This window comes from Bombus impatiens, unplaced genomic scaffold (assembly GCF_000188095.3).
Source record: "Bombus impatiens unplaced genomic scaffold, BIMP_2.2 scf_0142, whole genome shotgun sequence".
NCBI classification, from domain to species: Eukaryota; Metazoa; Arthropoda; class Insecta; order Hymenoptera; family Apidae; genus Bombus; species Bombus impatiens.
In genome coordinates this window covers 996748-1014501 of record NT_176561.1, presented here as the reverse complement: position 1 = coordinate 1014501, position 17754 = coordinate 996748, and the positions used below count along the sequence as shown (strand labels likewise).

General features: G+C 38.0%; 2 protein-coding genes across 3 annotated transcripts in view; both read left to right on the top strand.

The window, feature by feature from the left end:
• Positions 1 to 1769, top strand: part of LOC112212269 (protein kinase 4) — a 2428-nt gene extending 659 nt beyond the window's left edge. For both annotated transcript variants that reach the window (XM_033319243.1, XM_024365572.2), the window contains exons 2-3: positions 23 to 434; positions 996 to 1769. In XM_033319243.1, the coding sequence (XP_033175134.1) occupies positions 23 to 434; positions 996 to 1202 (619 nt within the window). In that variant the 3' untranslated portion in view covers positions 1203 to 1769. The remainder of the gene's footprint in view (positions 1 to 22; positions 435 to 995) is intronic.
• Positions 1 to 2527, top strand: part of LOC117151317 — a 6569-nt gene extending 4042 nt beyond the window's left edge. Inside the window, exon 2 of the mRNA XM_033319244.1 lies at positions 2238 to 2527. Coding sequence (XP_033175135.1) covers positions 2238 to 2383 — 146 coding nt within the window. The 3' untranslated portion in view covers positions 2384 to 2527. The remainder of the gene's footprint in view (positions 1 to 2237) is intronic.
• The last annotated feature ends 15227 nt before the right edge of the window (positions 2528 to 17754 follow it).

Here is a 17754-nt window from a genome sequence, read left to right as displayed (position 1 = left end):
AACGACGAGAATTGAATTCGAGTATGAACGACGAGAATTCGAGTATGAACGACGAGAATTCGAGTATGAACGACGAGAATTCGAGTATGAACGACGAGAATTCGAGTATGAACGACGAGAATTCGAGTATGAACGACGAGAATTCGAGTATGAACGACGAGAATTCGAGTATGAACGACGAGAATTCGAGTATGAACGACGAGAATTCGAGTATGAACGACGAGAATTCGAGTATGAACGACGAGAATTCGAGTATGAACGACGAAAACTCGAGTATAAACGACGAGAATTCGAATACGAACGACGAGAATTCGAGTACTAACAACAAGAATTCGTGTATGAACGACGGGGAATTCGTGGATCAACGAAGAGTATTTCTTCATCAGCGAGAGGTATCCGGTCATCAGCGTCAAGTGTCCGTTCATCAGCGACAAGTATCTGTTGATCAATATGCCGCTGTCGTTTAAATGTCTGTTCGTAAATAATGTACAACAAAATCACTGAAATCTTTCTACACATTTAGCTGCAGAAGAAAGGAAGGAAACAAAACGGTGGAGCACCACGATGAGCGCAGTAAAACGCTCCGAAATCAGCGAGGAAGTCGCTCATTGGATTTCATCATACTTCGAGAATTCCTGGATAAGGGACATAAACTCGTGGACAACTGACACGACGAGAATTCGTCTCTGAACTACAAGGCTTCGTGTATGAACAACGAGAATTCGAGTATAGAACGACGAGAATTCAAGTATGAACGTCGAGAATTCGAATATAGAACGACGAGAATTCGAGTATGAAGGACGAGAATTCGAGTATAGAACGACGAGAATTCGAGTATGAACGACGAGAATTCGAGTATGAACGACGAGAATTCGAGTATAAACGACGAGAATTCGAGTATGAACGACGAGAATTCGAGTACTAACAACAAGAATTCGTGTACGAACGACGGGGAATTCGTGGATCAACGAAGAGTATTTCTTCATCAGCGAGAGGTATCCGTTCATCAACTACAAGTATCCGTTCATCAACGAAAAGTATCTGTGAATGAATGGCCAATGCATGTGGCCGAATGGGGACAATCCGTGGTCAAATGGGAAGTATTTGTGCTCAAATTTCGAGAATTCGTGGATAAATCTCCAGAATTCCTGTATAAATGGAGAGATTTTTTAGATAAATTACGAAAAGTCTTGAACAAATGACGACAAATCTTTGATAAATGACGACAGAGCTTTAATAAATGACGAGAATGTGGTTAAATTGCGAGAATCCATGGTCAGATGTCGAGAATCCATCGATCAACGACGAGTATCCTTTCATCAACGACAAGTAACCGTCGATCAACTACAAGTATCCGTCGATAAACAACGAGTATCCGTTCATCAACGACAAGTATCCCTTCATCAACGAAAAGTACCTGCGAATGAATGGCCAATGTATGTGGCCGAATGGGGACAATCCGTGGTCAAATGGGAAGTATTTGTGCTCAAATTTCGAGAATTCGTGGATAAATCTCCAGAATTCCTGTATAAATGGAGAGATTTTTTAGATAAATTATGACAATTCTTGAACAAATGACGACAAATCTTTGATAAATGACGACAGAGCTTTAATAAATGACGAGAATGTGGTTAAATTGCGAGAATCCATGGTCAGATGTCGAGAATCCATCGATCAACGACGAGTATCCTTTCATCAACGACAAGTAACCGTCGATCAACTACAAGTATCCGTCGATAAACAACGAGTATCCGTTCATCAACGACAAGTATCCCTTCATCAACGAAAAGTACCTGCGAATGAATGGCCAATGTTAAGTATCTGTGGATGAATGGCAAGTACGTGTGGTCGAATGGTGACAATTCGCGGTCAAATGGGGAGAATTTGTGCACAAATTTCCAAAATTCGTGGACAAATCTTCAGAATTCGTGTATGAATGGCTAGATCTTTTAGATAAATTATGACAATTCTTGAACAAATGACGACAAATCTTTGATAAATGACGACAGAGCTTTAATAAATGACGAGAATGTGGTTAAATTGCGAGAATCCATGGTCAGATGTCGAGAATCCATCGATCAACGACGAGTATCCTTTCATCAACGACAAGCAACCGTCGATCAACTACAAGTATCCGTCGATAAACAACGAGTATCCGTTCATCAACGACAAGTATCCGTTCAACAACTACAAGTAACCGTTCATCAACGACGAGTAGTCGTTCATCAAAGACGAGTATCCGTTCATCAACAATAAGTATCTGTGGATGAATGGCAAGTACGTGTGGTCGAATGGTGACAATTCGCGGTCAAATGGGGAGAATTTGTGCACAAATTTCCAAAATTCGTGGACAAATCTTCAGAATTCGTGTATGAATGGCTAGATCTTTTAGATAAATTATGACAATTCTTGAACAAATGACGACAAATCTTTGATAAATGACGACAGAGCTTTAATAAATGACGAGAATGTGGTTAAATTGCGAGAATCCATGGTCAGATGTCGAGAATCCATCGATCAACGACGAGTATCCTTTCATCAACGACAAGCAACCGTCGATCAACTACAAGTATCCGTCGATAAACAACGAGTATCCGTTCATCAACGACAAGTATCCGTTCAACAACTACAAGTAACCGTTCATCAACGACGAGTAGTCGTTCATCAAAGACGAGTATCCGTTCATCAACAATAAGTATCTGTGGATGAATGGCAAGTACGTGTGGTCGAATGGTGACAATTCGCGGTCAAATGGGGAGAATTTGTGCACAAATTTCCAAAATTCGTGGACAAATCTTCAGAATTCGTGTATGAATGGCTAGATCTTTTAGATAAATTATGACAATTCTTGAACAAATGACGACAAATCTTTGATAAATGACGAGAATGTGTGGTTAAATTGCGAGAATCCATGGTTGGATGTCGAGAATCCGCTTTCAAATGCGAGTATCCGTTGCCAAACGGCGAGAATGCAGTTATAGATATAAGCTATTGGTATGTGTGGCGGATCGGTATCAACAGGACGCCGACAGGTCGAGGCATCAACGCGGTCGTAACACTTCCTGGGCGATCCGCGGTACCAACCGCCAACACCAGAGGGATACTGCGACAACAACGAGTCTGTCTGTCTCGCTAGCGGTTGAATATACGGTGTCACGATACAAATACCGCATCTAGCGAGACTCCCTCTACGTCTAAGGCAGGGACTACCGGGCATAGCCTTACTGACGAGTCCACCGGTAGTCCCGAGACGAAACGCGAATTCTCTTTTTACCTAGCTCAAACTACACTTTCACCAAAAATACAATGAGTACAAAGAAAAGACTATCTTAAGCTCAAATGACAAACAAAATCAGTAATAGCAAATAATAACAACTGTTATATCCGTAATCTTGTCATAAAACATAATCCATCCATCGATCAAGATAGCCACCAGCTGCCAAGACATATCAACTCAGGCCCATAATAATCCTAAGGAATCGCCACAAAATTTAGTGTTTTTTACAGTCCATTGTTACAAACATTTTAAAAGTGGAGAAATTCCTTAGGGTTATTGCTTATTGCGATAAAACATGGGAAAAGCTTTCCCAACTCTACTCTCGAGTAACCGTTGGTGGAGAACGGTCCATACTCATCAATATTTTCACATAAATATCGCCATCACAGGCCATATTCTTACTTGCTATTGTCCTTTCGATTAGAATACATCTCAGTTTGTTAGTCAATTAGTCGATATCTAAACTTGTTATCTCTAAAACTCAGATAGAAAGCATCTCACTCAGAGCGTTTTGTGTAATGTTGTTATAAAAGGAAAAGTAACGCATATCAAAGTTGACAATAATTTTGTATTCCATACATGGTATTATTCTGTGATTACCCTAGAAATGTCAAGATTTTTCAAAAAAAAATTATAAAAAAAGAATAACGGACATAGAAGAAGACAGTTCAGTGTGCGATGAACAAGAAACTTCAGCAACTGAAAACGGCATGAAAACACATGAAGAGCTATTTACAACCGAATCAGAGTTGAACATTATAAATAAGCCTTTACGTAAGGGCAAAAAGGAAAGAAATTATCGTTGACAGCAGAGAATGAGACTGGGCCCGATGGAACAGTTTGGAAAGAAATAGATGCAAGTCCCAAACCTGGCAGGACATCAGTGCATAATATTTTTAGAGATATGCTAAACGTATATAATGAAAGGATAAGTAAAGACGGTATTTTATATTATCGTTGATCACCGTATAAGGGATCATATAATAAAATGTAAGGAAGAAGAAGCATTTAGAGTATTGGGAACTAAGAGGGAGCTAGATGCAACAAAACTAGGTGCATTTATTACTCTGCTATATGCCCGCGGTGCATATCAGGCAAAAAGTTTAGATATTTCATATTTGTGGAATAAAATTTGGACACCTGCATTTTTTTCAAAAACAATGACTTTGCTGAAGTTATGAGATTTATACGATTTAATAAGAAGAGCGAAAGAAGTCAACGTTTATAAACCAATAAATTTGCAATGGTATCTACAGTATGGGGCCAATTTGTCGAGAATTCACAAAATTGTTATAAATCTGGTGCATACATTATAAAGAATCACAGGAAAAAACCATGCAATAAAACTATCAACAAGTTCAGATTCATTACTACAAAAAACTTGTCAAGTAAAAAATTGTAAAGGTTAAAAAATTACGAAAATTTGTTTAAGATGCGGGAAATATTTATGCGGCAAATCTACAATTGATAATAAGATAGTCTGTAAAAAAATGCAGCGAACTTGAATAAGAAATTTTATGGAAGTTCATAATTTTATATACATTTAGTTATAAATTAACCGTTATCTAAGTTAAATCATAAAAACTATTACTTCTTTAATCACCGGTCATTTTGACCGCACACGGTAGGAATAGGTAGACACGAAATGTCGGTAGGTTTAGTGTTAATTACGTACGATTTAGAGATTTTTCTTACTGTCGAGACCCTTAATTTATACAATACATACTGAAAATTGGGTCACTTCTTAGAGTTATTGCTCATTACGGTGAAATATGGTATAAGAGGTACTCAATGACCGCTTCCACCGGCAAGTGACCTTTGGTGGGGGGCAGCGACCATATATCTCTGGTTTTCCTTCCCGACATCATCGTCAAAGAATAACTCTTCGCTAAAAACACTTTCTACATTTATCACACGTAACATTCGTAAACATTTATGTAGTATCGGGGAGAAGGGCCCAAGAATCGTCGAGCTAACTACGGACAATGTCGCGAGAGCCGAGGCGCTGTCGGCTCCATCAATGCATTACCTGGTCCTTCAGGTAAATTGCTTTGCCGAAAAGACCTACGTGACCCTGACTACGAGCGTCTGTAGAACACGTGTGCGGTGGGCCTAGCAAAAAACAATAGTGTGCTAAAACGGCCAGAGAGAGGCAGTCGAGAAGCAGAGTGCGAGCTGAGCGGATACGGAGTGTGAGTCGACGTGTGACGATATTGTAGTCTGTCCTTTTGTTATTAAATATCACTTATTAAAATACCTTAAACTTTAAACTCTACCATCATCACTTGTCCTTACTCTAAAAAACCATCAGTTACTACATTTATATTCTTCAAAGATTGTTGAAAAGGAATAGTCATATTGTAATTGATAACTCAGTATTAAGCAATATTGTAATTGTTAACGCAGTATTAAGCGATATTGTAATTGCTAACTCAGTGTAAATATCATTCAAACCACCCCTATTATTTTAACCGAAATAGGCAATCGGCTGATTCGTGGCGTGAATCGAGTCGAAAAATTACGATTGTTGTTGACGCGCTATACTGCGAACGCGTCTCCCCGCGAATACAGTCGAACAAAATCTTTCAGGGATAATCTACGAATATTATTATAAACACACCTTAGAAAATAATCGTAAATGCTGCTTTATAATCATATAATTGAAGTTAGAAGTGTGCACATACCTTACTTTTATATATATTATACAATGAGCAAGTACTGTTTACTAATATTTTCTACACGTTTCAACAATATACCATATTCTGGACGTTTTGCTTACGACGAAATAACGAATGCGAATGGTTTGTTGAAATAAATAAAGTCTTGTTATAATATGTCGCTATCAACTGTTAACAAGGCGCCACGGTGATCACCCGTGACCACGAACAAGATAAACGGTCCATTGGGGAAGAATGTTATCTTATATCATCAATTTATTATTATTTTGCCATTATATAAAAATACTCCCGTGGCGTCCTGAGCGAAACATGTGATTTCGGCGTGGCAATCAAAGTGTGAATATCTATAATTGACTAAACTGCAACCGTAAACATCCAATACCCGAAAATAGTAGAAAATAAAATTATCCGTAATAAATACTATTACTACTAGAAACGCGTTGAAATTTCATCACAGATCAATACACAAAATTCTCTTTTAAAGAAGGAAGTAGATCGAGATACGAAGTTAGTATATATATACTACTACAGTCGGGGACATAAGAGAAGAAGAATAAAAGAGGGATGAAAAGCGAAACAGCAGCCGCTGAGTGGAAGTCGCATACGAAGCTCTGGGTAACTTATCACTTTCCCTTAATCCGGATCAGCGGGACGACGGAACACCGGGCGATGTTCAGGCTTGCACCGTTAAATATTCAGAAGAAGTCTGGCCCGGTGTAAATCAGAGAGGCAAACCGCCCTCTCTGCCAACCCCTTCTTGGCTCTCCGATGCATTGCTCCCACGTGGATGCTTCGATACACATACATACATTCGACTATACGACTCATCCCAACATGCTCTTTTTCGACGTGGACGGGCCAATGAGATTTAACTACCATTCTTTGTTATTTACACCCGCTGTCCACCGTGAAAAAGAGAAGGGCCGTGAACAAAGCGCGCGCTATTCGAATAAAAGTGAGGTCGTTTAATGTGGCCCCCGAGTAATTGTTTAGTTCCATTGCCGAGAGAATGGAGCTACGAGATTTTGGAGCGATGGTGTCTTGGAAAGAAAGAGAAGGATAGATTATTTCTATGGAAAAGTTAGGTTAAGGTTAAACCACCTGACTATCCCGTTCAACGAAGAACTGTGAAAATGCCGATTATAAAATTGTACAAATTGTTAAAAAACTAAAACTAGGAAAATAAAACTTTTAGATATACGTAATATAGTAAAAAGCTATTTTCCACATTTCGGTTTACCTATAAACGCACAAGCGTTTCTCGGTCTAATCACCACGACGGTCGGACGAGCGACGAATTCTTCGTGTTATTCTTAAGGGGTGGCATGACGGAGAGCAGAACAGAAAGGAGGGGGGAAAGGCGAGTCTCTTATTGGGATCCAAGAAATATATGGGCGGAAATAAGCCCCTGGCATCGTCAAGATGAAAGGACGATAAAGGCAGGTCGAGTGACCGGAGGCATGCAAATTGATAGTAATAGCTATCCTCCACTGTCTCTCTACCTTCGAGTCCCTTTTCCATGTTCTTTAGAGGATTCCCCCCTCGTGCCACATCCTTGGAATCCTCGCGTGCGCCATGTGACATCGATCATTTTGATTTACCACCGTTTACGTTATTATCCGCAGGAAACGCAACGAGACAAAAGGAACTACTCTATCTTGATTATGTCAACTGCCGACTGATTTGTATGTTTTCGACATCGATACGAGTTTCAGTTTCAGTTTCAATACATATTTCGTGTGTTTGGCTTCTTTTGGGGGGAAGAAGAGATATTATCGTAACTACTTGGAAGAATGTTTTTAGATAAGGAATGTATGTATACAAATAAACTAACTGAAGAGGTTTGATTATGTTTGAGATGGAGAATACTAAAGAATGCAAAATACCAAGAATACAAAATGGTTATTCTTAATCGAATTTTATTAACTTGCGACTTTTACGAAGCTTTTATGCAAGAACTTCGCTAATAAACATTCAGTTTCGAACGTTTGGAGTGGTGTAACTGAAACCCTCAAATTCCTAAGTTTCTTTAGACTACTCGCAAAAAAATCGCAACTTATATCAAAAAGACCAAAACTAAAAAGCAAAGCAAACCAATGTAAAATAAAAAGCCACTCTGTCATTATTCACGCAGCTCAAGAATCACGAGTTTCTTGATAACAAGCATTCATCAGCGAGGGAGCCGCGACAAAACATTTTTGAATCGTTAGAAAAGTTCAGCAGGTAGCAGAATCGTTGCTTTTCGGGTGAAACTGTGCGCATAGCGACCGAGAGCCGAGGCATGAAAAAGATTTTCAAGCGGCGCTGGTCTTTTCCCCGTTCTGGGTTCGGTGAAAGACTTTCGCCACGCGGAGAAGTTGGCCGCTGGAAAATACCTGGATACGTAGGGAACCACTCGACCCAAAAAGCATTCGAGGAGGTTGTCGACGAAATATGAACGACTGGCATGAATACAAGCCAGCGGGATCGGGTTTGCACGCGTTATTCATCCTTGCGGGGTTGTTTCACCGCCGACACGCCCCGCTACGAAAAGTACAGGCGCAAAAGTATGCGACCTCTTGAAAATCCGCGAGAGCATCACTCGAAACTTAAAACTTGCGGAATGTAGGTACTGAAACATATGCTTCTTTACCGCGCGTATTTCGCCCCGGAGCAAGATACTCTCTCAAGATCGGACCAGTTCCCATAAAACTACCAACTACGCGGACGACTCTTCCGGTTTTGACCCTGTTTCGTCTACACGATTCTTTAATTCAAAGATATGAAATTGGAAATACGAAATATATTTCGAATGTTTTACGAATATCGTTGCCATATTTTTCCGATATAAAAATTATAGGAGAAGATTAGGTACATCTAATATCTAAAATATGATAATTGATACCTTTGAAATCAATGTTCTTTTTGTAAATATTTCTCAAAAGAAATCTCGCAACTAAATCTAATAAAAAGTTTTAGCGATGGGATTGCTTAAGCGTGACTTGAAAATTATCCACGTGAAAACGTTCACATAAATAATCCCCGTAATATACATAATTATATTTCGCTAGTTATATTTTACAAAATATAGAACTTTGTTTAAAGATTTGAGACGTAATCGGTGATTCGACGTCTAATAGAGGGTGAAAAGAGAAAACGAAATAATTCCAGTGGAAAGATTACGTCATAAACAATCACTGAAACTCGACGTGTCAATAGGAGGATTAAGATTCATCGTCTTTCACCAGGATGGGATACGCGCTCACAATGTTTTACGTTACGGAGGAAAATGATATTCCGGTTGGCTCAGTCACAGTCCCTGATGACTGTGTAAAGAGCTTGGTATCCATCAACCCACATTGTTCCCCCTCATCCCTTTCATTACTCTAACCCGCCTTACCACTCTATACCCTATCACACTTGCTGCCGCTTACCGTGGAACTTCTTTGTCCCGAAAATGGGATCGTCGCAGAACCATTGAAAACAGGCTAGATCGTTACACATTCTTGCTCTTTAAGCACAACTTTACCTCTAAACTACGACGCCAGTCCCTATTACATTATTACGATATCTATGTTTCGTTTATTCATCATTGTTTTATTTAGATCACTGGTAAAATATATGATAAGCAATTTCCATATTCAATAGTTAATTTTATATATAGCCTATGAAAACTATCCTTTTATTTGGCTGTATTAAATATGTATTTTTGCACACTAGTGAACATTTAGAAAACGATTCCTTAATTGGTTATGCATAAAATTTCATAGATTTATCGTCCATTTACTTGTAATATCACATATGTAATGTTAATGTTTATATTTATTCAATTAATATTCTTGTTAATATTGATGTTCATATTTATGCAATTATGATTGTCGTTAATATTAATATCTATAGTAATTATCAATTAAAAATGCTGAATAAATTTAACGTCGTATATTGATATGTAAATATAAATGATATTGTAACAAATTGCGTTTTCAAGCAGACTATTGTGACGAACTATAAGTACGTTAAATCAGGTATTGATATAATAAAATCGCCCAAGAACTTGGATATTCTTAAACTAACGAAATATTTAAAAAAATATACTAAAACCATTTCTGTTCGTCTACACTGTTTCCTTTTCATGAAAAGCAATTTGAGATCTTGATCTCTTTAGACCGTATAAATCAAAAGATTCAACGTCCTTTTACCAATTAAGGTATCCCATTCCTGAGCAACCTTAAAAAAGAGAGAAGAAAAAAAAAGGAATCTCTCAACGAAAGCTTTCAAGCTTTCCATTTTCATATCCAACGATTTCCTGAACGTCTAACGATCATTATGCTTGTCTACTCGGTCGTGATGAAAATCTCATACCGGATAATGAAAATCATTCAAATTGTATTTATGAATTCGAAAGTTTTTCCTACAAACCACAGCGCCGCGGCCAAGCCCGTAAGAAACTTTAAATAAAATTCATTTGAGAGATTCGTGATCCGGCATTACCATAAATTTGCAAGCTATCCACCGCGGTCTTGGAATTTATTTCAGCTTCAGCTAGCAGGACAATCCTGAGAGAATCTCGAAATTCTGCCGTGAACGCACTTACGAACTTCTTTTCTATCGTAATGGTACTTATAAGTTGTTAGACGCATAAGGAGGACATTGTTATACGTATAATGCTCGATTATAACATAGATTGAGCTAATTTTAGGAACGTACCTTTTTTTTCATAAATAAAATTTTAATTTCGCAATTTGCTTCACAAACCGATAAGTTATAGATAGACATCGGAAAAGATTTGTTTCATCTACTAAATATTATAAAAAGCATTATACTTTGGATATTTTATATTTTTCTACATATTATATTCGTCCTATAGATTTTTGCAAGTCTAATTTTTCTATAAATACATAAATATCTAAGTACAGATGTAGAAACGAATTTTACTAATACAGAAAACACGCAACGTAATCAGTATAATCGCCGAATTCAATGATCTCGATGTAACAACACGTTGAGCGCGACAAGGGACATTTCTACGCGTGGAGCGGTAGTGTCGTTCTCCTCGTACTCGTAATGTAATGTCCTCGCGAGAACGTACCGGGAACTACATTATCCCCTGTTGCACGCCGGCTACATCCCCTGACCAATTGTCTCGGTTGTAAATTACCAGGGCCAGACCCGAATTCCGCGTGGGATTCCTCGTCGTCGCACTTACAAGCACGTGTGCGTGCTCTTGAACGCGTAAACATCTCGGCCCAGTGGCAGTCTACGGATTATGCGCGTGAATTTCGAAGGTCGACACTCTCTACACAGACACGAATACGACGAGGATACAGACGCTTGAAGCAATCGACGACTAGGAGCACGTCGATGCTTCAAATCTCTCTTGCACAAGTGGCGCGACTTTTTTATCGATTTCTGTAATGTTATAAATTGAAGGGAATAATGAAGGATTTTTTAATTCTGACTATATTGCAAGGTATGATAAAAATAACAAAGAATGTTTCTTACTAGGTTCTTGAATTGTAATAATTGGCGATAAAGATCGGACCAAATACACCTACTATGAATAAACAAATGTGTTTCACCCTCTGAGTATCGAAAACGAGTACTTATATGTACAGGAACACGTATTAAATACTATTTCGTACATTTTCGAATATTCTTTGCATTCTATACATAATCGTACAGTTAAATTTTTCAGAAATGCATGGATATCTTATTAATCGGTACGCATCAACTACAAACCTGAATCTTTCACAGAGTACAAATTACCACCAATAATTACACCTCTAAGAGTAACATTCCTTCATCAGAAAACCATTTGCTTTCCCGAAGAGAGCTCACTGCGTCGAGATACCGATCGACGGAATCTTCGCACGTTTGCTCGTTTACACGCTCCCTGCTGGTTGCCCTCCGCCTTCTTCCACTACCTTCTCTCTACACCTGGTATAATTCCCCATTTAACATCCGGTTCTCGTACTAACGATATATCGGCAATTGCGCTCAGTTCCCTTCGTTCCAACCAGCACGTCTTCTATTCCCATCTTCTCTTCTTCCTTCCTGTTAGTAGGATTTCCTACAAGTATTAGACTCGTACGTTTGACGTATGCTTTCACCGCTTTCGACTAGATACGACGGCCATATGCAGATAAACTTTTCTAGAAGCGTGAAGCAGTACAACTTTTGTATTTTTAATTAGCCCCTTTAGAATCACGGAATTTTAGAATTAGCATTCTTCTGGATTCTTAATAATCAGGAAATTCAGGAATTATTTTCGTAGAACTCTCGAACTCTTAGCTTTAAGAAGCTTGAAATATATGAAATATTAGTATCCACTAAGAGATAATATATAAGTTACTTTCGTGAAATTTCAAAACGTCTCATATACGCATAAAATTCGTCAATGTTTTCTGATAACTAACTAAATATTTTGTGAACCACTGTTAGAAATTCGAGGATTAGGCCGGATGCGCGCCCATAGGCAGGAAGCGCATGCGTCGCAGGAAACGGTACGCATTGCGGTTGTAATATCGTGGCTCGACTGTTTCACCGCTACGAAGATATAGTTAAAGCCTTACTGTGGCTTCTGCGTCTCTGTTTCTCTTTCTGTTAGCCTCCTCGCGATTCTCTCTAGCCGAACATATAACAGCGCCACCTTTTGCCATCTTACCGAATTGGGAAGAAGAAACGAGGGAATCTGAAGGAGGAAAATGTAGAAACGACCGGAGAACTTAGCGAGAGCTTTGTATTATATGACCCTGGTATGTCGCGCGACTTGAAAATCGCGCCGAAGGATAGCGAACACGTCCGAATCACTGACGATTATCGCCGAAAAATGCCGAAGTATGGGAAGTTGATGACTTGCGCGCAACTTACTTGATTATTCAAAATAATTCATAGCGTGTTTGACAATCGGTATTAATTTCAGATCATTGTTTTAAAAATGTATCGAAGATAGTATATGTATAATTAATACATCTGTGTTTTGACCCATGCAGTTTCTAAAACGGGTACACATATACTAACATATTCATGGTTTCATCGATGTATAACGGTTTCATTAAGCAGCATACTTTTGTATATAAAATAACATGGAAAAGAGAAAATCGATTTTGATTCGAAATTTCAAACAGCACATCGAATTTGAATTCAGTTGCATTCGACAAAATACTTGTCAGTATGTAATAATGCTTTGTGTTCCTTCGAACACCGACAAATGTAGCCGCGAAATTTGGCATAATGGATCATGCATGCAATCGGACGAAATAAACGCTACAAGATTAAAATAAACTCCTGCTTTTCAAAATATTCACATTGCAAATAAATATCGTACAACACATTGAGTTTTCTCCATTAAAAATCTAAGGGGCAATTTTTTTTTGTAGTGATAGCGAATAAAAAAATGTTTAGAAGATAGTCGATGTTGAAAAATATCATAATTTTACAAAAAATAGAATATCGAATATGTACGATGAATTGATATAACATACCTATACGTCAGGACAGATGGCTGCTAAAAATTGAAAAAAAATTCGATAGAGATCAAGGATAAAAATTGCTAATACGTGCGCTAGAAATAATTTTGCATTTATTTCTGCCCTCAACAATATAAAAAGGAAACATACACATTAAAAAGATCATATACAACACTAAACTGATTTTCTGCACGAATTAAATTACCTAGAAAGTTGAAAGAAAAAAAGCAATCCTACTCAAGATATACCGCTTCTTGTATTTGATTACACGAACGTACTCTTACTCTAAAATACGAAGCAATTAACAAGGGTCGAAATCTCAACCGAGAAACTGGAATCGGAAAACAGAGGAAAGGGGTTGAACACGACCCCCGGTTTCTTCGTTCGTTCACAAAACTTCCAGGCATCCCGTTTAAACTCGCTCGATTTCTCCTGTGCACGCGCACTTACCGGCGCGATTATTGTTTCCGGCATGCCGGAACATATATCCGGTAGCACATTTCGCGCGGTATTAAGGCGCCTATATTCTCAGACAACAACAACTCTACTCTCCAAGGAGACAAAGTTGGATCGGTGTTCTATGTTACGGCTATGGGCTAACAACAACGCTCAAGGGAACCAGAAACGACATAGGCATTCAACAGCCTTGATGCACCTACACTAACTTTCAAGAGCACGTATCGCTCATTTGCTGCAACAATGAATTAAAAAATCATGATTTTAGGGGAAAGAAGATTTTACAGTTTGTATGTTTCGTTACAATTTTGTATGAAAAATTGCACTAAAATGTCAAATTTGTATAATAATTTAACTAATAGTTGGTACTAATAATTTATATATCAATTTAACTAAGAAGGTAAGTTATTATATTGTTAATTTATCATTAATTTGTACACTTTGGTTAAATTCACATATTATTATTACCACAAATAGATCAAAATGGTATTTCTGTACGGTAGTATACAAGCTTTCAATGAAGCTCCACATGGAATAGAACAACATAGCCTGTAGATTTCTTGCATTGATCTCACAGGGCTCTGATTAGGCCTACAATACTTTGCTCTCACGGCAACATCACACAATTTGCTTCCTACTTGATGCCACTTTGAGTATATCGCAAGAAATACGTTATATGCCTATTATAACAATGTTGTATAACATTTTTCTTTTTATTATCGAAACATGTTATATAACTTTACTATGTAACGTATGTTGCTATATGTAGAGTGTACTTGCAGCTTAAGAAAAGAATAAAGAGATTCGAAGGGGTTGAAGGGAGGAGAAGAGTTGCATAATCACAGGATTTCGACCGTATCTTTCCTTCTTAATGTAGCTGCATTAATTAACCGCCGAAGCGAGACTTGCCGGGAATATTTCTCCGGTCGTTTCTTAAGAGGACCTTGGGCGATCCAGAGGATACCCGGTGAATTTCCAAAGCATAACGCTAAAAACATAAATTAGAGGCCTAAAGCGCGAGAATAATTCCTCGTGCGATGGAGAAAGCATGCTAAGAAACTACGCGATTGGAGTATAGAGAAATATTGTTTTAAACTGCATGTTCCATCAAGTTACTGGAAATAAACGTAAAAAAAATCGTAGTAAGGTTACTTAATTAGAAACATATTTTTTTAACAAAAATCAAAGCACACAGTATATGTATATACAAGTATGTTGTACGTTTGCACGTATACGAAAGTTTCCATCGACGTGATCCACATAGCAGAAGCCTTATAGAAATGTCTGTATTATTGAATCGTAACTTTTAATTTGAAGTTCTACACGGATCGAGAAAATACGCAAACGGAACCAATAACACGCCCTACTTCCTACATCTGATCTTACTTTGAAACTTTTGCAAACAAGTCCACGCAACTTTCTGGTGTATAGCATAAGAAATCGAAGCAAAGTACCTTGCAAGTTTCAATCGAATCCTCTTGTGATTTTTACAATTAGCTTTTATAAACTTTTGCGTGGTCACCTTGCACGAATGGAAAATCATGATCGGCCAATGATTTGCTCGATGATTTAAACAAATTATTTCATTCTATATGGAACCGAAAAGTATCCTAATAGTTATGAACAATAGTAAATATATACGTACACCACAAAGCACAGATCTATATCTAGGTCTCCTTATACTGACTACTATCTTGGAACGACGATTAGTTCGGTTTTCCTCGGGTCTGCAACTCGTTGTCGTGACGTTCCCCGTGTCTCTCATTTTCACCGTCTGCGTTTCTTCCTTGATTTTTTCCGGGGGCAGGTCGAAGTCTGCGACGGCTCGTCCCATCATTCCCCCGGGTAAAGGCATTCTGGACCCTTACCTCTTACGGATCTTCACGTTGCAATAAATGGTTTCATTCTCAGCCTTGCGTCTCTCGATATAAAATCTCTCTCTCCCTTCTAACTCTTGTCGGAGAAAGAAAGAGAGAAAAAGTGGAGCAACGGCGTGCGACGATGAACGGATGGAATCAGAAAAATGCAGGCATCTCCGGGGAAATTAACGTAATGAGGTAGTTCGATTCTTCTTAGAAGCCAAGCTATATCCTCTTGCTCTCTCGTTCTCTCTCTCGATTCGTCGTTATTGGTTTCTTCGAATCGCTTACTTCCTTAATTCGTCTGGATCAGCCGCCAAGAATACCGGGTGTCTCGTTAAAGAGCGAGTTACTCTCTATCAAAAGAGCGTCCTACTAATTATACGAGCAAAGTGGACACTATCCCTCTCTCCGTTTTCGAATTTAGACGGATGAGATAATTAAAGGGCTGTTTAGTCGGGCGATTTCGTCAGTCACTTTGCTTAACCAGGCAATCCTTAATTTGTAAGTTTAACACTGAATTTCATCGTATCAGATAGCAATCAATACGTTTTATGGGAACTTTTGAATTTCAACTAATACGTGTTAAAGTTGAATTGGCTAATGTAAAATAAATTTTTTCCCTTTGATTTAATATCATTTCGTGACAATGAATTTTCTTCCGATAATATCTCTGTCGTAGCTTCGGTACTCGTATCTATTTCAAACGTTTCCTTATCATAACATTTGCTGCTTGAAACGAATATTAAATTATAGAAGTATTTTTCTATAATTTAATCTGTTATATATGAAAAGACACAAAAACGAAGCACAAAAGTAAAAAGCAACGGTCGTGGCAGAGATTGGAAAAGACGGACGCAAAGAGTTACTGATTTGAAAAGGTTTCACGTTTCTTTCATTATGGTCCTGAATTACGGGAAGCTGGATAGGATACTGGTAATACAAAATCGAATAACGATGCGAGAATCTTGACTGTTGTAACAGCTATTCTGGCGTAATTGCTTGGACTCGAGAAGGGTTCCTCTGAAAAGAAATCTCCTTTCGTTAGTTGGCAAATAAGTTTCCGGGCGTTCAATGGTCGATCTCGTTTGCCTTGAACGTATGCCGAATCGAAGAAGGCAAACTTTCAATAGCCAATAAAAGGTGACTTTCATTTGTAATTCGTGCATCGATCAGAAGAAATTTTGTTGTCGACATTCACCACGGATTGATCCTCATTCCACCTTGTAAAAGTTCCAGTAACTAAATCTTTTCGTATCATTTTCGTACAATTTATTCGTCGAAAAAAAAAACAGTCAATCGAATTAATTAACGAATGTTACGAGAGCCTGCAAACAGATTTTATAACTTTGAGAGTTACTCGATAGTGAAATATGTTTACTTTTGTGTGTCTGATCGTAATATTCGAGTTAATCATACATATGTCACAAAATAACAAGCTCTCGAAACTGTGACAAACACCATCACTTTTTCTCTCAACAACAATTCGTTCTCGATCGTTATTTGTTAATATTGTTACATAGTGGGATTCGAACCTTTTATTACGAATATTAGCTACCGTACACAGGGTGCTAATGTTGCACCACTGTGATCGTCACAGGTTATTTCCACTTGGCGAGATTAAAAGAATCGATGTTTTAGTTAAAAGATTACAATCCGGTAGGATAGAAATAAATAAATATTTTTACAGTACATATATAACTTACTATATTCTAATTTTCTACACATAATAACTGAAGTGTTAATATTGGTCAAAGTAATCATCGTAAGAATTGATATTAAAAAGAAAGTCATCTGTTCAAAAATATCAATTTCTCTCCTACGAAGAAGAATCGTTTCAAAACATTTTCTTAAGAAGAATAGTAGTGGGAGAAGGAAAGGAGGAGAGGGAATTGTATAGTCGATTTGCGAGCCTTCGTTCGTTAAGGCAGTAAATTATTTTCCTAATTTGCGAGAATGCCTATGAGAAGGCGAAGGAGAAGAGAGTGAGGAAAGGCTCGAAGGGAAAAACTTACGAAGGGAGAGAAAGCCGTTGA